At 40.6% G+C, this 26,582-nt stretch overlaps 1 protein-coding gene across 1 annotated transcript; it reads right to left on the bottom strand.

Moving 5' to 3' along the window:
- Positions 1 to 226: 226 nt before the first annotated feature.
- Positions 227 to 24,695, bottom strand: SUSD2 (sushi domain containing 2; the record flags this gene model as incomplete). The annotated part of the gene is given in 16 exon segments (XM_082007672.1): positions 227 to 308; positions 2,901 to 2,991; positions 8,624 to 8,806; positions 9,247 to 9,519; positions 10,613 to 10,861; positions 12,535 to 12,690; positions 14,245 to 14,275; positions 14,279 to 14,388; positions 14,608 to 14,876; positions 15,814 to 15,899; positions 17,145 to 17,346; positions 18,832 to 19,006; positions 19,247 to 19,414; positions 20,588 to 20,739; positions 22,103 to 22,307; positions 24,629 to 24,695. Coding segments are annotated over 16 exon segments (2,499 nt in total).
- Between the last annotated feature and the right edge of the window lie 1,887 nt (positions 24,696 to 26,582).

Genomic DNA, 26,582 nt, shown 5'->3' with positions numbered 1-26,582 from the left:
ATGCTTTCAGAAGCATTATAATTTGCTCGTGACAGACAGAAGGCTGAGCCTGCCATGCTATAATCCCAGGAAGTTGATTAGCATTTCCCATACAATTCAACACTGATTATATTGAAAGCAGAAATCAAATGATAACATACTATATAAATCCATTGTTTATGTTTCGAAAGTCTATCTTTGTTGCTGTGGATGATTTAATCCTCTGCTATGCTTTTTCTCTATTTCATTAAAAACTCCTCTGGAATTTCATTGTTTGTTGTTCAGATACAGCTGGAACCTCTGAAACAAGTTTCTGGTTGCCTTTGTGTCTTTGGAAGAAAAGACAAAGTTAAAAAAAAAGAAGCTAGAGATGATCGTTAAAATAGTTACCATAATGTCATTGCTTAAATCAAGGTGAGAAGAATATTGGGTTAGGTGGAATAGTAACGTTGCACTGATTTTTAAAGTACTAGTTCTGTGTAATTCCAGTGCATAACTCTCCCAAGGACTAACATCCCTCCCCAGTTATACACTATGGAAGATTCAAAATATTTACATTACCAGAAGTAGTGACTGAAGGATATGTAGCACTCCTTCTATTTGAGCAACATTTGATGAAATTAGAGAATACTGAAGGTTTGTTGTTATCCCTGTGCAACAACCAATTTCTGTTTTCTAGTATGATGGTCTAAACCATAGAGCATAGGAGCAAAAGGAGAAACTGGGCAAATGTCACTGGTTTGAAAACATTGATAATGAAGGGTCTGGAAAGAAGGTTGGGGTTTGAGTACAAAAAAGACAGAGGAAAAAAGTCTGCATGAGCAGGGAACTTGGGATTCAGTTGTAAATTCTGGACCTTACATTGGCTTTTTTTTTTTCCCTAAGAGAAACATATCACCAAAATATTAATAGATACATTTGTGACTACCTAGCAACACTCACAACTAACTGAGAGGGAAAAGCATAAATGAATTTACTGAGCACCTTGGTATTTTGATTTCCTGCAATTTTAATTCTAAATACTGTGATTCTGCCCCGCCTCCCCCCACAATCTTTGCTCATAGATTCATGTGATTGTCTGAGAAACTTATCTTTCACTTCTAGGGTAGAAAGGTGTCTGTGGAAAGCTTGAAAATATAGCCCCTGTTTGTTTGTTAAAACAGAAACAAATAAAAAAGCACATAGCATTCAATTATTAGGATTTTTGTATATTTCTATTAGCCTTGCTGCTTTTTAACATATTTCACTCTATCTTACTATTTAAGTATGGTCCTAGCTGTGAACACAAGCTCCTCTTCAGGATGATTGTCAGAGTTGCGTGCAGAGGCAGAAGTTTTCAAAGACCTACACTATGTAGGACTACTTCTTTCCCTCCTTATATAAAACATATGGCTAGTCAAAGAAAGAGCTATATTTACCCTGAGATCCAGAAGAGTATACAGTAGATGACAGACTTTCATGATTCAATAATTGTCTAATAAGCTAACCCTAGTTAAAATTGATCTGTTCAAAAATTGTTACAGCTACACAAAGGACTGCATCCTCTATTGCTATCCAAAAATACAGCCCCAATGAGTGCTATGGACTTTAATAAAGTCCCTCAAATTTTTTTTTTAAATTGATAAGATTTTGGTAGCATATGAAAATTACCTACAGATTTGCAAAATATACAAGAGTTTAGAAGGGTTGATTGCTTAATTATATTTTTTAAATTAGTTTTTGATGTATAATGATGAGTTCAGGGTAGCAGTTCTGCTAGCTGCTCCCAAATGTGAGTTTTTGCAGCTGTAATAGTAGTGTTTTAAACCAGTTGGTTTTATATGTGGGAATCTTGTGTGTGTAAAATTTGGCAAATATAGGAGGCGTCCTTTGTCTATGTGGTTTTATGCATGCAAAAAACATTAATTGCTGCAGTTATCTACCCTTTGTTGAGTATCCATATATTTTTATACGGGGGAGGAAGAAAAAGTGTTTTGGGTATGAGTTTTCTCTGTGAAGTGTAGAAAACAATGTGTATGTGGTTTAAAGGGAAGGGGCAAAATTTAGCAGTGTCTCTGGCCCTCTGACAGACACGGTTAATTGATGATTGACCTCAGAATCAATGGGCTGTATTTTCAGTGATTTTCAGTGATGGTCATGGCTACCATGGATTCTGTTTCAAGAGTGTCTGCAGTGATGAACTTGTTAGAAAGGCATGGAGCCAAAAATATTTTTTTAAGTGTCTGGTTAGCACTGGCTAACAGAATGAATTATATACAGAACGTATGAAATCATAACAACCTTTTAAAACAAAGGACTAAAACCTCAAAGAAGTAATTTACTAGCCACATAACACTTTGTAGAGATTTCTTTTAAAAATGTCATAGTTTTTATCGTGACTTTATTTCTGTGTGGTAAAAAGGTTCCAAGAATAGGCAGCAAACTGATATATCTTTAAAGTTCTATTCACCTCTTTGGCACAAGAGACATATAAGCATTCCCTAGGCAAATTCATGCATGCCTAAAAGTGGGAATATGTTCAAAGATATGTGGAAAGTTACAGTATCATGCAATACATTCCCTAGGTGATAACATCAATTCTACCTATTGGTATCATGAGTACACCTGAAACAGAACGCTTTTAATCACGTAGCTTTATCACTCAACAAATAGACTATTTTGACCAAAAAGTCCTGTTCATTCTCAATCAATCAATCAATCAATCACATGTTTGCGTGTCCTGATAATACAATTCCAACTTTGCTTCATAGTCTTCCGGCAGGACGCAAGGACTATCCAGACTTGATATTTTTTATAAAAGATAGTAGCAGGAAAATATCATGTTTGATTTCTTTGTCATTGAGAAAAATTATTTAAAAGGTCATAACACTTGCTATTTCTTTAGCAGATTCATTTGTGTTTTCAGTTCAATTGAATCTTACCTCTCCCTTCTGCATAAGAAAGTCAGACGTGCCAGGACTGCAAGACCGACTATTCCAAATACACAGCCAAGAAGAATTACTTGCTTGATATCTGAAAAACATAGACCAACCACAACAAAACAGGAAGACATTGATACATTTCTTCACATCTGTTTGAATGTAGTGAAATGTGACAATTTTTAAAATTGTACATATAGGGTTAATTTTACTGTTCTTTTTATTTGTGGAACAAATTGGTAAAGAGTAGGAACTCACATAATTCCTACATTTGACAGTTAGGGCAGGTGGCTGCAAAAGCTGTTCTAACACAAAGAAGGGATGGCTAATGGTTAATATGTAGTCAACATCATGAATGTACAATGTTTATGTAGAACTGCCAATCCCAACAACTGACAGGTTTTCAGTCCTTTTTCCTTTTTTGATTGCTTTAAAAATTGCCCCTATTTTGGCATTAATATTTTGAAACTGCCTCTGCTGCTTAATACTCTGTGTAAAAGAAAGCAAAAGTGACTGTTCTGACGTGGGTACAGTGAACTGCATCAGACAGTATGAACATGCTAAAAGTGTCAATTTCATTCTATGACTGCATAATAAATTTTTCATGACATGTAAGAGGTTTGGTAAAAGTTTGGGAGATGCAGCATCTGGAGTGAACTGTCTGGGAGAAACAATGCTTCCTGAATTTTGTATCCAGGAAAATACCTGCTGGAGTACCACCACTGAAGAACTGCGAGTTCCAGTGTGAGCAATCTTTGTCCCAGGCTCAGCATCAGAGAGTCAAACAGAAGTATAGTTCCTCGGCTCTGAGACACTGTGGTGTCCTAAGGTCAAAGTAGATTCAGTGCTCTGCCCTTTTTCTGCACCTAGTGATAGCACTATATGCATGCGTCAGGGAGCACATAGCCTATTTAGAGAGAGGTGAGCAGTGGCGCATCTGAGCTTTAATGCATCTGGGCTGCATTTTTGCCAGCCTTTCCTTCCATCACTTAGTCATGCCTGCAGGAAGAACTACCCAAAATACGGCCTAGCACACAGTGATGGCAGAGTGATGTAACAGACACTTCTGTGATACTAGAATAGATAATTTGGTTTCTAATTATCTTATACTGAAGTTTAAGGAAAGAAGTGGGATATGTAAACTGTTTCACAGGCATTGGTCCTTCATCCAGTAACTTCTGTACAAGCCTCAAAAACTTCTGTTTAGCTTACACACACCTTACAGGCAGCTACCCTGTCTCTGCCAAGTGATGAGAACACACCATTGGCCTTGGTAGTTTGGTCCAGTGGTGATTTGCCTCTGTTGTGAAATCTTTTATTTAATTTATAATCTCAAGTTATATTTCTTGATTTTAATATGTTTTGCAGCCAGGCTCCTGGTAACGAGAGACAGACAACAATTCCATAATAAGAAGACCTAAAGTTTTTTGGCATCCTCACCTGAAAAAAAGCGCAGAAGACAAATGAGATTTCTGACAACTTTCCAAAAAGAACTATATTTACACAGAGCCTAAGCCTGGAAAATGAAACCCAAAAGTGAGAAGACGAGGGAGGAGAAAAGAAACCAACAACCCAAAAGACAGACAAAACCAGATTGCATGTAACACCAAATTACTGTCTGTCACATACAGATTATATGTATGTATATTGCTAAGATTTTATAATTTTTAGCTGCATTTTACTTCTGATTTTACTAGATTTTTCTTTTTGCTTTTGCTGGATGGTTTCATTTTCTTCCTCCGTGTGATATTCTGTGAAGGGAGGTTGCTGTGGTACTGGCAAGACTTGCAGTGGGATTGTAATTAGAAGCATGGCAAAATAATTATTAGCAGAGGATTTCCATGGAAACTTTAATTCAAGGAAGCAAAACTCAAAAGCAACAATATGCAGGCCCAACAGCATAATTTGTATTTGAAATTTCAAATACAGAAATGGATTTTGCAAAATAACAGGCGTTCCATTTTCTTGTTTCCATCTCTTCTCCTATCCAGTTTTCATAGTACTCATGCCTTTATTTTAACTGTTCTAGCTTTTGAAAATCAGAAGCATATAGCAACTAAAAAAACCTGGGTGATTTTCAATACAGAGCTTGAATGTGATGTGCCACAAAACTGCAGCAAGTGTAATGGGCACAGCACTGTAAAGAAGTACCCCTGGAAGCTGAGAATAATAGAGGGCTGGGCCTTGTGTTCTTTACCAGCATGAAAGAAATAATTTGAAAAAGTGTGTTTTAATAGTTCATGCTGGAAGTAAAAACGTGACCACTAATCACAGTGGCTAGGTCAGTGGTCACCCATTCAGGCACCCAGAAATTTGGAAGTGCTGTCCATTAATTTTGTCAGCATTTTCCTGTCATCAGGAAGGCCCTGTGTCGCAGGGCTACATAAAATGAATGTTGGTGAAACGTCAGCATGCTGCTGTGTCAAGAGGAAAACAGTGAAGAAAACTGACCTCAGTAACAACAGATTTTGCCAACACGAAGACCTTTTCTGTACTTACGCTGAATTCAGAATCAGCACAAGGAAAACTGGCACTGGATTTCAACTGTCTCTTACACTGGCAGCAGAAATGTATTTAGTAGAAAGCAAGTACTAGTTGTGCATGCTATAAAAATACTACAGGTCTAGACATATGTGAGAGGAACTTTGGACTGTTTTGCCTATCTTTTCTGGAGAGACTTGGACTTGTCAATAAAATAACCTTCTCAGAGACTGAGCAACATATCTTATGATGAAAAAGGAAGAACAAGGCTAGATATGAATGCTATTATTAGGGCACAGCAGCAAAAAATATTGATGAGGAACTGTGTATGCAATTTGTATTTTATATTGTCTTGATCAGTTGTCAGTATTGTCAGTATCCTGCTGCTATGGGCAGCATTGCCATACTCCAACTTCCTGAGGCTGATAAAAATAATCACTTTTGGCTCACATTACAAATGAACTACAACCGCAAATATCACATAGTAAGGAAGGTCTTTGTCACAATCAGATCAATAAAATTCTTTCACATCTTGTTGTTCTTTGTCATCTTTCAGGAAACCATGTGCTGGAAAACATTGCGGGTTTTGTTTGCTTATCCATAAGGCTGCAGCACGTTTCCATCATTCTGAATGCAGTTAATCTCTGCGTATCTTCCAACTCCTTCCCTCCCATCTCTTAGGGCTGGCTTTTTGCCCCCCTTTCTCAGTGTAAATGTCAGCATCCGGTTTGCTTATTGAGACTGACTGGCTCCTATCCAGTACGTATGCGGTTGATGGCAGCAATGGAAAAATGTTCTTAGCTTTCAGCTTGGCAAAATGTTTTGCCACTGACTTTTTAAGATCTGGCCTTACTCTGTAAAGATTTCATTCTTCTCAGACTTTCGACAGACGATCTATTCTTACTGTGAACTATGAAGCATGCTAAATTATCTGCTAAACTTCTGAATCTCTCATATTTTCAACAGTTAACTAAAGCATTCAATATGCTCTGGTCTACCATATGAAACAGAAATGTTTTTATATACCTCTAAGTTTCACTCCTTCCCAAATAGCATCACTACTGAGATTGGCCCTTATGAAGAAAATCAGTGCATTTGATGGCTAGCAATGGTTCACTCGTCTATTTAAAGTTAAGCAACATTCCCTGTTTTGTATGTGCAAATGTTCAATAATTATTTTTCATGCTAAAGTCCACAGTCTGCTGCCTAAACTCACTGCAGTTCATCTCACAAATATCACTAAATGTGCAGAACTGCATTGGAAATGAACAAGCAATTGGTGCAAGCCTGCAGAGGCTGATGAAATGCATCAGCTGGGCAAGAATTCATTGCTGATGTGTTGTGCACTTTCCACATTTCTTTGGAAGGTGCTCAGAATGGAGAAACAGTTGATATGAATTATCTGATGAGTACTTTCAGAACAATTAACTCAGCATTAAAATGCTTCAACATGCCACGTGGCCTTGTATCAACCTAGTGCTTTCAAACATTGCCATCTTGAGGACATTTGGAGTGTACGTGGCATATGAATAAAACAAAGTTGAAACCGTTAGAAAATATTGGGCAGTTTCCTGTAAATCGTAGACACAGCTCAACTGCTGCTAAATCCAGCAATCCCTGTTTAATTGATAATCTAATAGTAGTGACAGGACATGTAATGAAAGTATGTTATTTATACTAAATACTATTAGATCATCAGCAATTATTTTACTGATATCAAATAATATATAGTATTTTGAGACAACATAATCCTTTAGAAGAAAGAGTGGAAGCCTTCACCAAGTGTGGGCTGTGTCTGCTGTTGAAGCACAGAATCACAGAACAGTTGAGGTGGGAAGGGACCCCCGGAGGTCTTCTTGTCCAGCTCCCCTGTTCAAGCAGGTCCACCCAGAGTCAGTTGCCCACAATCATATCCTGATGGCTTTTGAATATCCCCAGGGAGGGAGACTTTACAACCTCTCTGGGCAACCTGTGCCGGTGCTTGATCACACTCACAGTAAAAAAGTGTTTCCCGATGTTCAGAGGGAACTTCCTGTGCTTCAGTTTGTGTCCATTGCCTCTGGTCCTGTCCCTGGGTACCACTGAAAAGAGCCTGGCTCTGTCCTCTTTGCACCATCCTTTCATGTATTTGTACACATTGATAAGATCCACCCCTACCCATCCCGAGCCTTCCCTTCTCCAGGTTGAAGAGCTCCCAGCTCTCTCAGGCTTTCCTCATAGGAGAGATGCACCACTCTCCTAATTATTTTTGTGGCCCTTCATTGGACTCTCTCCAGCATGTCCACGTCTCTCTTGTGCTGAGGAATGCACTACTGGGCACAGTACTGCAGGTGTGGTCTCACCAGTGCTGAGCAGCGGGGAAGGATCACCTCCCTCCATCTGCTGGCAATACTTTGCCTGATGCAGCCTGGGAGACCATGAACCTTCTTTGCCACGAGAGCACACTGCTGGCTTGTGTTCAAGTAGATGTCCACAGTGCCCCAGGTCCTTTTCGGCAAAGTTTCTCTTAAGGCACTCATTTGATAATGTGTGACTTCATAACCCACCCTCCAGACACCTCAGACTGGATATACGTTAGCCCCAGTTAATTGCAAAGAAAGTTAAAACTGTATTAGTGATGACAGAACAAAGGATGACAATAAATGGTTGGGTGTTGTGCCATCATTTGTACTTGAAAAATACTCAAATTATGTGGATACTGAAGGATCTCAATAATGTCTAGTTCTCTCTGAGTATGCATGTATGCACAGATTACATATTTATAAAGCTGCTAAAAGAACATTACATTTACATAAGAAAATTACATGAAAATAATGATGTAAATAAGGATTCTTTTTGTAGGCTTTGTATTTTTGTGTTACGGAATCATTTTTAGCTAAGTATGATGCTTTCCTGTTTTTCTAAGACTGAGTTGGAAATTTACTTTAGGTTGCCCACTCCACAAGCACGCCTACCAGTTCCTTTCAGCCAAACCTACAGAAAGGAAAACATGTAATCCTAAACCCTTAGAAAGAGTAGATACATGAAAAAAACCCCACCGAATCCCAAACAAAAAAACCACCATAAGCCATCTGGTATTTAGATTTGAATGTTAGTCTTTCTAGAAACCCAGGGATCTCATGTCCAATGCCTTCCCAAGTAAGAGAGGTTTCTTTTGTCAAAGGCCATCATCGTATACTGAGATTGCCTTGTTCGTGGTAATGATTTTTTTAATGTCCATTTGTAACATTTAAAAGGAAACAGACCTGTTCTCAAGATGCAACTGGGTGTGTCTCCAGACCAGGCCCCTGTCACTTGGCAAATTCTTTCCTTTGACCCAGTGAGTTCATAGCCCTGATTGCAGACGAAACTGATGGTTGAGCCCAGCAAATAGTTAGTTCCATTCTTTCTTCCATTGGTTGGATGATCCAGCCAGCCACAAGAGATCACTAGTAAAAGAGACGTATCTAGTTAAAGCATTTTGGATTTGGACTGGCAAATCTCCATCACAATGATTCAAATGGCATTTTAAGTGACAACTCATGGAAAGACAAAAATTATTAGGCTAACTGAAAGAAAATACTTTCTGATTTATTTAAAAAATGTTTACTTCTAAGTCCGAGGAAGACAGGTGAAGGCATAGAAAATTAAGATAAGGATTCTACACAGTGGTATAGTAGTGGGAAAAAAGGAAAGAAATTTATTTTGTGTTTGTCTAAGTATCCTACCAGCGGAGAGTTTTCCTGGTACAAGGACCATTCCTCTGAATAAGACTGTTGACAGGTGTGTGAACCTATAGTTGAGCAAATTCTCCTCGAACAGTGTTAACTACTTAGATGCCCTGCAGAAAGAACTGTAGTGATGGATGCATTGTGGAATGTTGTATCACCTGGCTCTAGATGTTCTACCAGCAACTTGTGATTCTGATGAGATAGTCTTGTGGAACTTCCCACTTGAAGGCTTCTTGTTGTCAGGACATCGAATCTGCAAAATGGGTCAGAGTCACAGACCGAGATCATCTCTTTCACCAAGGGATCAGCAGGGTCTTCATAAGGAAAGAACACGGGCAGAAAGGAAGCATTGTGCTTTTCCCCATAAAAGAAATTGTTCAGTAAGAACTCTGTGTCATAAGTAAAGAGAGAAGTTCCATTTTCAACAGCCCCTTGGGAGATGGAGAAAGAGAGAGAGATTCATATGTAACATTGCCTGCATACCTATACCACCTTCTGCTACTAATCCAAGTATTTATTTATGTAAACGTAACTAGAGCTGGAAGAGACCTACGAAGCCCTGGAAGCTTCCTTTCAGCTCAAGATTATTTTCCTTTTCATATGCAACATCTTAACTTAGCACTGAAGTTAGTGTTTGGTTAATCTGGTGTTTGATCAATTACTTAAGATTAGATCCAAATAATTGTGTAGCTATGGTTTTACATAAAGATCATTTTAGATGCCTGCTGGCAAAATGGTGATAAAGAAGTACTTCAGAGAGAGCTAGTTAAACCAAACATTACAGGCAACACAAATTCTGATCCTGCGTGTCCCTACATTTATCATGTGTGCCATGGCCCTGCTTTTTATTTTCACTCTGTTAAATCAGAAACTTCCTGAAGTGGGAACAGTGAGACTTTTCAGTATGATCTGAATCCTGGAGTATGGCTACACTGTGCTTGATACAGAGATTTTTGCACCATGTTTCTGGCCCATTTCCTAACCTGATGTCAGGAGGAATGCTGACCAGTCTAATGCTTCAGGCTATATATAGCCGCCTAATCACTTTCATTAAATGAAAGTAGCCATTCTTTTACATACACACCCCCACCCCTTTTTTAAAGGGACAATTAGTAAAGCGCAATCTAATAAATGATTTTTTAAATTGTCAGCATGGTACTTAATGGAAACATTGCTAATATTCTGGAAAAAGACAGCTGGCCCTGGCTATTGCTATACCTCTGTAACACTTTAGTCTGGTGATGCTGACAATAGTAGATGGAATTCTGAAAGTGTAAGCTGTGAAATATGAGCTCTACCTCTTGATGGAACAAGGTGCAGGATGCTCCATCATGGTTCTGTCTTCAGTTATTCGGCTAGGTATGTTACCTACTTGGGTAAGGGAGAGGAGGGCATACTTCTCTTACTTCCTTCTCTTCCCCTAGTGTAAGCTGCTTAGCACAGACTTCATATGCTAGTCTGTAAATCAGAAGCTATTTTGAATTTGTAAAGAAAATGTAATAATAGACCAGAGAAATTACTTACAGTTAGCTCCAAACTCAAACAACTGCTGGGGACTTGCATGAACTGACATGGTGGTTTTATTCCTGAAGGTATACTCATCCTCTATATTGCCATTCATTATCCCAAAGAGACCCTGTGTGTGATTCATAAACTTCTCTGGGAGCAGAACTGTCAGGGTCAGAAATCCTCCGCTCCCCCTTATTTCCACTCCACACCCAGAAGAGAACATCACTGTGATGTCCTGATCAGTTGTAGAATGGAGAAAGAGACCTATAACAATGAGAGGACAAAACAGCTAATCATCCATAGTGAACAGACTGTTGTGTCATCAGTTTTAACCATTTTTCATAAAGCTTTTCCTCCCTTCCACTGTGGGCTACATTCTGAGAAGCATTTAAAGGGAGGCTACTACAGAGTAGTAGCTAAAAAAGGCCCACAGTTGATAAAAGCTGCACTTCCTTCTGCCAGTGTCCCAGAGCGGAAACTTTTAAGATCTGGCATGATTACATCAGAGAGGGGCTGTGAGCTGGAAGCACTGCTCTCAGTGGTCACAGGTTTCCTCTGCTTCTTATTGTCTTGTCAAGACCTCCCTAATATGGCTTCTTCTCCAAGCCCCTTCACTGTTCTTTCCATTTTTTTTCCTTCCTGCATCTCTCTGCTTCTGCAGCTACTTGTCAATGTAGCCTTCCCTCTGCTCTTCATTATATTTTCCAGCCATTTGAGGAATACAAATTACCAGCCACATAAAACTTCCTCTGCTGAATAGGAAGCTTACTGTTAAAACTCTAGTAACATTTAGAGTATCTGTCCAATTATTATAAAGACTAATCAAATGATCACACCCCGGAGGAAAAAAAAGTCAACTTATAGTCTTCATCAGAAAAATAAAGGAATAATATCTGACTGATCGAGAGAGCTCCTGATAGGCGAATGTGAAATTCAGTTATATTTGAGTATGTATTTTGGTTATATTTTACTATATTTAATTTTGCTTCGTAGATTTCATTGCATTAGATGCAGTAAGCTCAAAGCAGGATGTTGACTAAGAAGTTTTTAATTCCATTCACCCTCCACAGGATGAGAAGGAAAACCATTGCTCTACAAGCCACTGAATGAGGACATAGAAGATGTGGGCATTGAAGGCATCCGTTAAAACACTTCACTGTCATTGCCAGGATTGCATGCCATCCCTTCATACTCCTCTTACATCCCAGAAAGTTCAGGCAAGCACCAGGTGTTGGTAAAGGTTGTCATTTATGTTATTTGGACATTCAGGGAGAGGAGAACGTGCCACAGTCCGGCCTACTGGCAAATCAGATGACTCTGCCTCTTCCTGGACACACCATAGGTGCTTCCAGTTACAGCTGGGCTAACTGCCAGTAGTGCTGACGAGAAGCAGGAAGGTTGCAGGTTCTCATGCACTTACCTGAACCATGACTCCCTGCTACACCTCTCCATGGGAACGCAGATAACCATGGTGTGCTTCTCTGTAGCACATCTGATCCATGGCTATTTGGAAGGAGATGTGTAGCCCATAATTCTCATGGCTATATTCCTGCCCATATTGTAGCTGTCATCAGTCTCAAAGGCCAGAGGAATCCATGCACAGAAACACAAGGCCAGGTAGGCAAAAAGAAATTTTATTTCTTTCAGCAAGGCCCATGCCAACTGTGCACTACCACTGATTCTGCCCCAATCTGGCAGTAACTGAACTGAAAGTCTAATGAGCTGGGACACTGCCTGTCCTTTGTTTCACTCCTTACATAATTTTTGGAGTGACCTGCAGCCTGTTTCGCAAAAGGACACTAAAGAGAGAGAGAAGAGAGTGTCTTCTGAAGAGACACTGAAGAGAGAGTCACAAAGCATGCATCTAGAGATATTTTCAACTATACTCAGGCTCCATCAGAATACAATAGCTTACAAGGCTGATATTTGTAACTAACCTTTCAGGTCCATCCAACTTTGCTCAGAGAAGCTGATGACCTTCTGGTTCAACAGGACCTCCAGATTCAAATGATCCGAGTAGCGTACTTCAATTATATCAGAGTTGTTCTCCTGCATGGCCACTGCAGACAAGCCTGTCACCTGAGCCCCAGTTCCTTTCAAATAAAAAAACAACCCCCCAAAATACCCAACATGATATAAAGTAAATATGGAAGGTTATAATAATTCAAGAAAAAAACCCACCAGATATTTCCTAAAAACAATTAAATATGATTATTTATATTTGAGGGAATTGCTAAGCATATAAATCACATAAAAACCCACAGTAAAAGTCTCCTACCAGTATAGTATATTGAAAGCAGAATGTTTAATGCTAAAAAAGTCTGGAAATTCTAAATTCTTCATCCCAATGGCAGTGGCTGAGCTATACAAGAAGACTGATTGATCTCCTTCGTGCATATTCAGTCCTGTGAATAAGGTCTGGGAAAATCAAAGATAATTTCAGGGAGGGCATGACAGAAAAAGAAAACAGGGTGAACAAAAGTTTAACAAACTGATCTTCAGAATGAGCTGCTCAGTGACTCATACCACTCCTACTACAAACACAGTAAAATCTATCAAGGGCAACATATTTCCCTGATGATCTCCATCCTAGCCTATGTGATATTCCGTATAAGCATTCATGTCTATGTGAGTGCTAAAATGCACAGACAATTTTTAGTCCATCCTTATAATTCTACCAGAAGTACCAAATCCTTAAAGTGCACCCCTGAGGCCGTCTGGAATATTCCTTCAGGAAGGCAAGCCTTCTATTTTGCGCACTGTAAAATAGCACTAGATACAGGGAAAGCATAAACAAAAGTATCCGACATGAGGCTTTTCAGGTTGTCATAAGAAACACAATGCCATTCTGCTGTTTCGTACTCTGTTTTTCCTTCATTTTAAAATGCAGGTACATGACAATCGTCTCCTTCTTACAGGCTGGTTTGTAATCTGCCCATTCAAATGATGAAGGCCACAGGTACTTCCAGAAAGTTTCTTCTGCCCTAGGTTTCGTTTACAAGAACAAGCCAAATGACCAGGACAATCAGGCTCTCTGCATAAAAAACCCACCCCCTTTAACAAACTTCTCAACAGACATTCTGTACTTTTCTGCTAGCTTGAGGTGCCTAGAAAAAACTTTTCCCCCATCCAAAGTATGTTCTCTCAGCTTCTTGTGGGACATTTTTGCTCTGTCAACAAATGCATGCATATACACCTAACACAGAAAGAAAATAAAGCAGGGCATACACTTACCTGCTTTCTATTAATTTTCAGCTACAATACTACCAAGATTCATCAGCTGGTAGCTATGCCTAGAACTAGATTCTAGTTCCAGAATTCTGCCGATTCCTAGAACTGACCTTATGTTTGGGTATAGATGGGAATGGACATGGAGAGAAATGAGAATTGTTTTCTTGAGCTCTTAAACACAACAGAAAACCCCACACTTCCATTACTCATAATAATTAGCAAATAATCTTCGATTAGGAAGTTATTTTTTTCCCAAACATTTTGTCTTCCTTCTGATTAGCTTGAAAAGGTTAACCTCTCACAAGTTGGCAAAAAAGGAGAAGACTGCAGAAGACAGGAGGAATGCTGTAAAGTGCAAATCAAGCAAACTCAGAAGCTATTATTTGTCATCACTGCTTCCTCTCTTACCAACTTACCATTGGGAAAGTGTGCCTGCTGTGTCCTTCCTTATACTCTTAGGGATGTGAGATCAGATTCTACCAACATGTATTCTCCTTGGCCTTTGAAGGTGAAGTTCAGACCATCAAATGTGAGGAAGTGAGGATCCCCGAAAGCAGATGCTGTTTTTAAAAGCAAAAAGAGCACAAAAACTCACAGGACAATCAAAAAACATACAGAGATTTTGCCACTCATAGATCAATAGAAATCTTTCATGGAAATTTTCCGCAGGACACTGTACCCTCGCCATTGTCAACCGACATACATACACACACAAGTATTCTAAAAGCCAACACTGTATCAAAAAGCTACACTCCATAATGGAATTCTGAAGCCCTTACCAGCTCGAGGCGGGCGATACATCCTGCAGTCGCTGGAGGGTCGCTTTTTCATATAGAAGTGACAATTATCAGACCACAGGCAGCAGTAATAGAAGCTGATGACATCATAAAGCCAATGGGAAAAGCCAGGTATCCGGGGAGGCTTCATGAAAGGTGGTGAACCCCAGTCATGGCCTCGATCAGGTGTGCTGCCTCCTGTGGAGTCATGTGTGAGGATTTGGGTCCCTGTGGAGTCATAGCAACACTGCTGTCCTGCTGCATACTGGGGACTGGTTGAGAAAAGCAGTGGGAAGAAAGTCATCATTCAGCTCTGTGAAGACCATTTGTATTTAGAGGTTACCTATTGTGTTTTTATGGATATAGCTGAATGTTTTGGGCCAAGCTTTGTAAGACGTCCAGAGATACCTCCCAGTTAGACTTCTCCCCCCGGCCCTGTTCTTATAAATTAGACCAGTTTAGGGATAGGGACGGAGGGGTTTTTAACCAAGGCAGTAAGAAAGTTCTGTAGGCCTTAAAGCTACACGAACATAGCACTCTTTAAAGTTGCTCTGAAAGAAAGAGTGCCAAGAATAACTTGTTGAACTTGCAGTCTTTCAGTACTTAAAGGGGGCTTATAAGAAAGACAGGGACAGACTTTTTAGCAGGGCCTGCTGTGATAGGACAAGGGGTAATGGTTTCAAACTAAAAGAGGGTACTTTTAGCCTAGATGTAAGGAAGAAATTTTTCACATTGAGGATAGTAAAACACTGGAACAGGTTGTCCAGAGTGGTGATAGATGCCCCATCCCTGGAAACATTCCAGGTCAGGTTGGACGGGACTGAGCAACCCGGTCTAGTTGAAGATGTGCCTGCTCATTGCAGGGGGGGTCAGACTAGATGACCTTAAAAGGTCCCTTCCAACCCAAACTGTTCTATGATTCTATGATTATAAATTAAGTAGACAAGAAAGGCTTAATCAGGCCTAATCAAACCTCTTTGAGACAAAACGCTTGTTTAGGTATCCTAAGGTTTAGCACAGTGCAATTAATTATTAAATCTAAGGCCTTAACTTCATCTCAGCAATGAGGGCCAATATGTGAATAAGAGGGAAATGGTTGCTATGCACCTGAGAGTTGAGAGTCCAGAGACCTTTATGACTTCTGTGACGCTGCTATCTCTGAGGCGGAACAAGTCTTGAAAAAAAAGCAGTTTTAAAAAACTTCTTTACCTGGCTTGAATGGCTCTTACACAATGCACAGCGCCAGGGTGATAAGTACACACACTCCCCTTTTCAATGTCACAGCCATAATCTGTCTGAAAAAGATCAATGCTCATGCTTAATGGGGTTCTTTCCCCCTTGTCCTATCTGTTTCTGTGTCCTCTCCCAATCCTTTGTCTCTATGTGTAAAGTCTAAATGAACTGGTTGCGGCTGTGTGTTGGGTAGCACGGAATGATAGGAAAAACAGTGAATTTAATACTGAAGTGATTGGAGCAATATGTTAGTTTAACCTGAGCATTTTGCAGTCTGTTACAACAGACCTTGAAGAACAGATGCAGCTAGATGGGGAATCCAACCATAAGTGCATAACAAACACTGATCACGCCAGACTAAACTTAACTTCTGTCCTATGTTCTTAGACAGAAGCAGTGCACTAGATCTAATTTTTTTCTTCATGTGCTTTTAACTGTATCATTTAAAATACACATCATGTTTGAAGCTTCATAACCGGGAAAGGATAGTAACAAAAATTACCTAATTTTTTTTTTTAATAGGCATAAACACACTGTCACCTTTTGGAGATATATAGGAGAGGAGATATTGATAAGAGAGGATATATTGGAGATATATAGGAGATATTGGAGCTATAAGGAGAGGATATATATAGGATATATATAGGAGATACATATATGTAGGATATATTGGAGATATAAGGAGAGGATATATTTGAGATATATAGGAGAGGAAGTTACCCTAGCTGGTCCTCAGATCAGCGTAGACTAAATGGCAAATGATTTCTTAGCTTTTGCCAGTTCTTTGTTAAAAGTGAAGCTGAGAAGAAGGAAGGAAGCAGGAGACAGGAAATAATGGATTATGGCTGTGGACTTGAGCTCTGAAGTACAAAGCGGAAGAATTTGCAGCAAATTATGGTATACTAGGCAGAAATGTGGCCTGCTTCTTCCAGCATAGGAAGAACATAGTTTGCCTACAAACACAGACTGCCATCTTGTAGGATCTCGAAGAAGTCATCCCTGCTCCCAGCTCCACAGAGCTTGCTTCCCTCCCTCAGTGTTTTTTATCTACCACTGGAACTATTGTCTTAATTCCCTGTTTGAAGGTGATTGCCATCTGCTGTCCTGCAGGCACTTTTTAAATTCATATTGCCTGGATAAGCTGTATCTGCCTCTGTAGTTTGACGTGCTACTTGTGCAAATTTAAATATAATTTCATTTCCTTGTGATGACTTTTAGACAGGGAATAGGGATGTGTGGGGAGTATGGCATTCCCTAAGCTTCTACTTGGAATCATAATAAGCCAGAGGGATCAATTAATAACTTACATGGAACCTGCCAGTGTCAGCTCTTGCCTGTGCCAAGGTGCAAGGGCAATCTGTAATTTCTTCCATGAAGTTTGGAAGCTCCTCCTCCTTCCTGTCCCATTCTATACATTTCGCAGTTGCCCATGCATTTGGGTCATTTCTGAAGTCTTTCCCAAGGTGCCAAGCCAATGCATGCTCTCTGCTCCATATTGATGGAATGTTGCTGGAAAAAAAAAGAGCCACAAAATAGATCTGATAGGTGAACAAGCACTGTTATGACAGTAACACTGTGTCTTAATCACTAACTATAATTATGAAGAATCTCTCAACTTGTGAGCTGTTGTTTCATTACAAAGGCCACCGCTTTCTTTTTCCTGCAAAAAGTTACAGCAAATCAAAATTTTCCTAATTTAGAAGGTGACATGACAGCATGCATCAAGTATGCAATAATCAGAATACATTTTAGCATTTGTGATTCTGGCTCACATGGATCTTTTTAGAGACAGGTTTTCTATTCGTGCCTTTTCACATCGTAGTTCCATTTAGGGCAGAATGAAGAACATCTGGATTCTTTAACAAAACCTAACCATGTGCCCCAGTAGTATCAGGTCCGATGACAATACAGAAACCATTCAGAATTCTTGAAGATTGGAAGTAGCTTTCCCAGTCTATTCTGCTCTCCACCCATGAAAAAAAATCATACATGAAGTGTAATAAACACCTCCTCTAGAAAGAGTAAAAGGCTACCCTTCTGTGGGTAGCGACTTCTAAATGCAAAAAAAGTTCTGATGTATTAGTAATATGTTCTAACACTGAAGAGGTGGCATTTATATATTCAGAGGGGCTACACCACCTACATCAAAAACTGCAGACCTATGGAAGAATTATGAACAAACATCTATGCAAGCTCAGAATATGTATGGAGCACTTTACAGAGGCAAATCACCAAAGATCATGAAATAAACGGAAGTGGGCATAAAATTTGTAGGAATGCAAAGGCCTGCATACAAAATAGAAAAAAATTAAATGCAGAGGAAGGCCTGTGGCTGCAGTGACAAAAGTTCCACAGCTAGGGCCTCCTCCATAGTTGTGACAAAAGAAATCAGCAGGTCCTCATTTGCCAAGGGTACTGGGTTTGGCTGGGGTGGAGTAATTTTCTTTATAGCAGCCCGTACGGTGCCATGTTTTAGATTTGTGACCAAAACAGTGCTGATAACACACCAATGTTTTACCTATCGCTGAACAGTGCTTGCACAGTGTCAAGGCCTTCTCTGTTTCTCACGCAGGCCTCCAGGGAGGAGGATAGGGGTTGGCAAGAGGCTAGGAGGGAACACAGCTGTGACAGCCGACACAAATTGACCGAAGGTATATTCCATGCCATAGGCCATCATGCTCAGCACTAAAACCGCAGGGGAGTTTTTCCAAAGCAGCCCTTACTGGGTGACTGACTGAGCATCGGTCTGCTTGTGGCAGGTGGTGAACAATTGCCTTTGCATTACTGCCTCTGCATAGACGCCCCTCTTTACTCAGTAAACTGTCTTTATCTCAACCCATGAGTTTTTCTCACCTTTGCCCTTCCAATTCTCACCGCATTTTTTCTGTGAAATGGAGCCTGAGTCCCAGTTTTAAACATCAAAGGAGACAGCAGCTTTAATATAGGAAGCAATAATAAGGTACCTATGATAAATGAATGTTGTCATGTACTTGCCTCTGCCCATCAGAATAGCTGCTGGGTATCATTCTCAAGATTCCAAAGTCCCACGTACTGTAATTTCTTTCAGCAGGTACAGGAAGGAAAGAAAACGTCCCAGTATTGGAGATTTCTCTTGCCAAAGTATAAAGATATTTCCATTCAGCCAACCAGTTTTCCGAGTAACTGTCGCCTGTCACAGAGAAGAAGAAAATCGTTTCGGACGCTGGAAAAGAACAGTTACTACAAGATTGAAATTAAATGTCTCCATCCATATATAAATGAAGAGGCAAAGCTGACATTACTGTCATGAGTTATACTTGCAGATCTCTTCTTGAGGCCTCAGTGAAAGCGATCGCATGCTGTGCAGAGCTCTGCACGTAAGTTACACGTGATGACTGCTTGTGCGCATGTAGGAAAAGTGTCATTTTACCTGTTTCCTGGTATCCCCAGACTTCTATGTTGATGTGGGTTGCTGCAAGTGCCTGGTGTGTCCACGTAAGAGTTAAGTTTCCATCAGTGTTGGGGGTGCCATAGTATTGCCATTTTGTGTCATTTACCAATGTGCATTTCTCTCCATCCGAAACTTTGCTGTGATGTACTGCATTACAGAACAGAAAAAAAGGATTAATGACACATCTGCTTTGCATAGCTCTGAAAAGGTGCCACTATATTATTTAAAATTTAGCAGTATTTCTCCTGTGTATGTTTTCTAACAGGATGTGTGATATAAAAAGAGGAAGCTGAAGCTGAGAGAACGCAGCCCTTACTAATGTCTGTAGTCCTTAAATTACACCACCACGATGCAGTTACTTTCCGACAGAAATAGCTACAAAAAGGGAACTGTTTTGGTCAACCTAATTTATTTTTAAGCAGGACTTTTTACAAGTTAATGCTGCTGCTACTGTATAGCAGCAGAACTCAACTGCTGTGAAAGTTCATCTCTCAAAATATGAACTAACACGAGGGCAGCAAGCACGACTTTTCTGAGGTCAAGCAGCCTGTTAAGGAAGAAGAAAAGTGATCAAAAAGGAAAGCCTTACATAATCATAGAATCTTTGGGTTGGAAGGGACGTTTTAGTCTGAACCCCCTGCAATGAGCAGGCACATCTTCAACTAGACCGGGTTGCTCAGAGTCCCGTCCAACCTGACCTGGAATGTTTCCAGGGATGGAGCACCTACCACCTCTCTGGGCGACATGTTCCAGTGTTTTACCATCCTCAGTGTGAAAAATTTCTCCCTTACATCAGCCTAAATGTACCCTCTTTTAGTTTGAAACCATTACCCCTTGTTCTATCACAGCAGGCCCTGCTAAAAAGTCTGTCCCTGTCTTTCTTATAAGCCCCCTTTAAGTACTGGAAGGCTGCAACAAGGTCTCCCTGAGGCCTTCTCTTCTCCAGGCTGAACAATGCCAACTCTCTCAGCCTTTCCTTGTAAGAGAGGTGCTCCATTCCTCTGCTCATTTTTGTGGCCTCCTCTGGCCCTGCTACAACAGGTCCATGTCTTTCCTGTGCTGAGGACTCCAGAGCTGGACACAGCACTGCTGGTGGGGTCTCACCAGAGCAGAGCAGAGGGGCAGCATCACCTCCCTCGACCTGCTGGCCACGCTTCTTGTGATGCAGACCAAGATATGGTTGGCCTTCTGGGCTACGAGTGAACATTGCCAGCTCATGTCCAGCTTTTTATCCACCAGTACGGCACCATTTGCCTTATCTTGCATCCATGGAGCAAGAATATAGGAAGAAGAGGGATACTGTAGATTTAGTTAAGTAACCTGATAACCAAGTTCCAGAGTATGGGAATGTCAAGCCATCATCTGCAGAAACTTCAAAAGGGATGAAACCAGTCTCATACAGCAATGGGGAGATGCAATGGGCTTTTCCATCCTTAGCAACATAGCCACTGGTTTTGATTTTCTTCTTGAACCTGTTGATGTTGAAAACACTTTTCAGTGTCACTGTTGAGAGAAGAAAAACCCTGAATATCTCAGTTGTGTTTCATTAAACAACCTTGTATCATGGGTAGATCATTCCAAGTCCCATGACTGTTTTGCTCGCAGCAGTGAATATAAACTGGAAAAAATTGTGTGTACTTTGTGCTTATTACACCAGTGTGGATTCTGCTGTGCACTGCACAAATACACAGCAATACCCAAGCCTTAGATTTACTATTTAATTACGGGGGGGGGGGGGCATGATAAATTAGCAGCAAATAAGAAAGGGACCACAGGAAGACAAAGGTGATGTTATAGGATTAATAGGTTTACAGGGTGGCTAACATTGACCATGATATGCAGGCATTGTAAATTTCTGGTTTTCTGATTTTTTTTTTTTCTGGTAAACCCCATGAATGCAACAAAAGTAATTTCATGCTGTTCTAGAATTTCTGTTGCAAAGATTAACTCAGAACTCATTGCTCGTTATCTAACCATCTGCTTCCCATTAGGGATTTTACCCGGTGTGCTAAAGTATAATCCCACCTGTGACTCTTCAGGATTGATGTATAGTGACTACATAGCTACTCCTAGTACCCATAGGAACTTGGGGCCTGCCAGGAAGTAGTATCTGTGCTTGTCTGCACTGAAGTTTGTATTGGCTATGATAATGCAACTGTGCAGGTAGTTCAAAGTACGCAGTTGGCTTGTATATGGAATGAATGCTTGGGTCAAAAGTTTTCCCGATGAAGAACTAAAAATCTTTTCAGGTTTTCTGCTATCCAGATGGGAAGGATGCCAAAATCTCACTCGGAACCTTCTGTGGAAAGAACGTCAGGACATTGGGGTCAGTAAAATTCAGTGTACTGTATGTATTGCATGTGTGACACATGTACCTAAGTGTGAAACAGGCTGACATGCTTAGGATCGACAGCTTTGTCTTACAGGAGAAAGATAAGGTGTCCTACCTACATTTCCTTCTCATTCTTTTCTCATTCAGATTAAGAAATGAATACTTCTTTTTCACAAAATAGCAATACTAAAAAAAATTGACAGCAAAGAGCCCTGAAAGGAAGCTCTTTTAGAAAAGTCACTGTTTTGATATGTTAAGGGAAGAATTAGCAGAGTAATGATTGTATTGCACAAGAACTCAACCTAAGTGAAATGATCTTGTGTAGAAATGCAGACAACATGTATCCTTGAGGGTGAGGGTCAGCAGAACCTTTGCATGTTTCAGGATTCTGACAACATTACAAAGTAAATTTTCACTCCTGCATAGATAAGTGGTAATCACCTATTGTCGGAATTAGAAAGGTTCACCTCCCTCTGGCAGAGGAATATAAAATCATGGCCTACCTGCATGTTAGCACAGAAGAGGCATTAAGAGCTGAGTTTTCAATCAAAAAGTCTTTGCCTCCCATCAGAGATCCTGAGTATGGAGAAATTTGAAGACAAAATTCTTTATAATCAGGACAGCAAACCCCCAATGACTGGCATGTCACCTGGCAAGAACAGGTACCAAGCAGATCCCCACATCGGTGTGAGCAAGAGTCTTGAGCTCCTTGTTAAAGGAAGAAAAAAACATAGTCAGGAATGTTACTGAACGCTTCTACATGTTTTCTGAAACAGAAGTACATAATTTAAAGGACTACTGTAAATAAATGAAGTAGGCTGGTTGCGTTAGTTTAGGAATGCATTTAGGTGAAGGCTGTAATTGCCTGCGTATTAAGGTTGCTCCATTTTGAATAGAAAAATACAGTTATTTACTTCCCAGCCAGTACATACTTTCACCAACTCCATGGGTATTTTTACATCTGTTAGAAAGATAAATCTCCAGAGAAGCCCCTCGGTGAGTGTCACTAACTGTATGTATTTCTGAGAGAGTAGGTCTTACGCAAAACAGAATGGGGTCCCATCACTGTCAACCCTACGTGGGAATCAATGAGAACAGAAGGTTAGTGCTCTTGGATGAATGGAAAGCTAACATTAGCAACAAATAGTGCTCCAACATGAGATTATGAAAAGCTAATGAAATTTATTTCTTTTGTGCATTTTATTTGAGTCTGACCTTAATAAGGTAGCTGTTAAGATGACCAGGTACACAGACAGATGACTAGGCCCATGGTTTAGGTCTGACTGAGGTCTAGCTGAACAGACCATGAGTAATTACTGAACATGACATGAAAAATTGCTCAACACAAATAAAACAGTGCGAGGTTGACAGATGTTACAGTAACACTGTGAGGAACAGCTGGATTTAACAAACAGTTACAGGGGAGTTAAGTGAGATGGACAAGCTGCACAGACAACTGGGAGCCGTGAGAATCTTTTGGGGAGTAGAATCCTGCAAGGGCAACGCAGCTTGGGTAACTATATCAGTAATACCATGCAATGCTGAGATTACCTAGGTAAGTATCAGAAATTCTAAATTTGGGCATGGATATAGCAAAATTTGGACCAATGATGAAAAAGTAATTAGGGGAGCGTTGCTTATTTGGGAAGACACAAGCAAAAAGAAGGGGTGGTGTGAAGGTGGATGCAGAAGAACAAGCATGGGAAAATGGAGAGAAGGGAACATAAAAGGAGTCAGCCACACCTAAACAAGCTGCTGGTCAGTACGTTTCTGAGAGTGAGCCCTGCACTTGATCACCATAGACATTTTATTAAATCCTGTTGCTATTTTCTGTGTCACCTTGCTTTCTTGTGTGCACATGCGCACGCACATGTGGTAATCGTAAGTGAACTTCAGGATGAACTAGCCAGTCAGTAGAAGCAGACCCACACTTGGAAAGACCCAAGGTCTGAGGTGTTGACCATGTAAGGTACTTGGGATTCAGGCTTAGCTAATAGGCAAATTTAAAGCATATGCTAGCATGCAAGGTATCTGTGAATGTGGTGGGTCTGTGAACCTGGAGAAAAAGGGTGTGTTTGTGTTTTTGCTAGTGACGGTCCACTGTGATCAGCTGGAGAGGAGGAACGGAACTGGGTGGTGTGCAGGTTTATGGGAGTGCTGTCTGTGTTTATTTGGATGCCAGTAAAAGCACTGCTCTGTGTTAGCCTGTGTGGCTGGCTGTGTTAATGTGGTGGGTGTAGTATGTGTATCTGCCTCTTTGCAGTAGTGGCTCAGCCTCCATACTGGCTGTACCTACAAACGGGAACAGCAGTATCCACATATGTGGGACTGAGACAGGAGGAATTTCCTTAATCTGAGAGCACAGCAGATCCGACTCTAGTGGATTGTGAAGGAGAAATCTAATGTGTCCCAAAAGCTGCTGGATTCACCTACTCCTCAAAGGTCATTAACAATGTTTGAACAAGACTAGGAGAGGAAGAAAGAATTTACAGTCATCCTCCATGGGGCTGAAGAGCAATTGCTTGTAGTTCCAGGTACGTCAGCTTCTATCAAAATGTTGCTGAGTGGTTTTTTTGTGTATGCATGGGGGGACAGGGAAGGCTGTTTGTTTTTTTGGTAGGATGGACAGATCAAGCAAAGGCTTCTCGCTCTGGTGGCAGGACAGAACAGAACGGTAGCCAGTCAGAAATAAAAGTCAACCTTCAATCTATACCAGAAAGCCTGCCTGTGACAGAGGTAGAAATGCTTGTTCAATATACGGTGCTAGCCAAAGTTGTTCTGTGTCTTTAAAAAGATTTACTGCATTCTCCAGATTGTCTCTTTACTTACAAAAAAGATCCACTGTCCTACTGTAAATTACAGAGGAAGGGGCTGAAAATGACAGCATGCCAGTAAAAGCCAGCTTGTGTGCCTTTGCTTTAGCTTTTACAAATGGTATCAGTAATTTCTTACCAAGGTGTGTATTCTGAAGTTCAGAAGTCAAAAAAAGTTTTTAGTTAAAAGCAGCAAAATTTTTGAAAGTCACTCACCTGCATTCCAATGAGCAGTGAGGGTGAAGAGAATGAAGAAAGAAGCATCCGTGCCAATGAATTTCATATTTTATCCAGATTGATTCAGGATTGCTGATTGTGATAGCCTTTGTGCCTGTCTGGGAAAAGCCTTTTATAGAAACACGTGTCCAGAAATAAACAAGATTCTCACTGTTCAAAGGTTTGTTGTAAATTACTGAAGCAAAACAAACTGAAGGAAATGCTCCTTTTCAGACGTCATCTCCAATTCAGGAAAAGATGGAAGGGGTGGGGGAGGTAGTCAGCAGAACTCCTACACATTATTTTAATAGTCATGTTTTCCTGAAATGGAAGGAGATGTGTTGTTTATACAAGCATTTCTGCTCCAAAGTTCAAGACCATGGGGTCATTGGCACAAGGTGTATGTTTTAATTTTACCGGAGGAACTAAAACCAGTTATCAGTAAGAAGAACGATAAAGAATAAATGCTGACGGTACAGTTTTGTTCAGAGATACTGAGAGATTGAGGAAGCATGTTTACTGCACATTATGTGCTGGCATGAGGGTTGTAAATGAGAGAGGTAAAAAAAGATTGAGGAAGGTATGACTGAAAATGGAGGCATGATGTTAAAGCAATGAAACGGACTACAGAAGCCTTCCGACAGAAGCACAAGGATACTCTGGCAGGGAAGTAGGGCAGCTACAGTGTAATGATTTATGGCAATAGCAGTACCAGAACTTTATGATGGAGGGTTTTTAGGGGATACTGAAAGAATGCAAGACATAATACACTCATCTGGTATATAAAATTTCAGTGCATAAGACAAGAACCTCCTTGCACTTGATTATAGCTGGGTAGAAGAATCAAGGACAGAGTCCAGAATGACAGGGGAGTTTTGGGAGGCAAGGCTATTCAGATCTAGATAAATGTATCAGTAGTATCATGTAAATCTGCAATTGCCTGTAATTTTGGTATAGATGTGGCAAAACTGGGACCAGCGGTCAAAAAACAATTAGGGGCATATTGTTTATTTGAAAGGCATTCAGATAAAGAAAAGGATGTGCAAGGGCAGCAGTGGGCCCAACTTCAGAAACAATGGGGTATAAGGTATAGGATCACAGAATAATTCAGGTCAGAAGGGACTTCAGGAGGTTGTTCTTGTCCAACCTCCTGCTCAAAGCAGGTTTGGGTACGAGGTCAGACCAGGTATCTCAGGGTTTTATGCACTCTGGCCTTGAAAACTTCCAAGGGTGAAGATGAAGACTGCATGACTTCTCTGGTTCCTCTGTTCCAGTGCTCAGCTCCCCTTATCATGCAGAAGTTTCTTCTTACATCAGATCTGAACCTCTCTTGTTCCACCTTACACCTATTGCTCCTTGTCCTCCCACCATGCACCACTGTGCCTGATTCTGTCTTCTCAGTAATCACCATGCAGATACCTGAACGCTGCTGTTAGCTTCCCCCCAGCCCTGCAACCTGCCACCTTTTTTCCAGGCTGGGAAGGCCATGTTCCCCTTCCCTCAGCCTCTCCTCACACTGTGAATCTTCCAGCCCACTCAGCATCTTGGTGGCTCTCTGTTGAATTGATGATAGTTGGTCAAGGTCGTGTATTTGCAGAGACCCAGAACTGGCTGTAGTAGTCTAGATGTGGTCTGATGAGTCCTGCATAAAGATGATAATCACTTCCCTCAACATCTGGCTGTGCTCCTCGTAATACAGCCGAGGATGCTGTTGGCCATTTTTGCTGCCACGGCACAACGATGGCTCATGTTTGGCCTGCTGTCTGACAGATCCTCTTCTGCAGAGCTGCTCCCCAGTCAGTTCCCAGTCTGTATTGTCATGAGGGTTTTTTCCTTCCTGGGCGCATTTTTCCTTGTTGAATTTCTTAAGGTTCCTGCTGGCCCATTCCCACAGCCTGTCTAGGTCTAGCAAAAGAACAAGAGGACACCTCTATGATGGTAGGAATGCAAAGTG

This window comes from Phaethon aethereus (genome assembly GCF_964289735.1).
Source record: "Phaethon aethereus genome assembly, chromosome: 17".
NCBI lineage: Eukaryota > Metazoa > Chordata > Aves > Phaethontiformes > Phaethontidae > Phaethon > Phaethon aethereus.
Note: the sequence above shows the minus strand (reverse complement) of the source record. Positions and strands in the feature narration are given on the sequence as shown.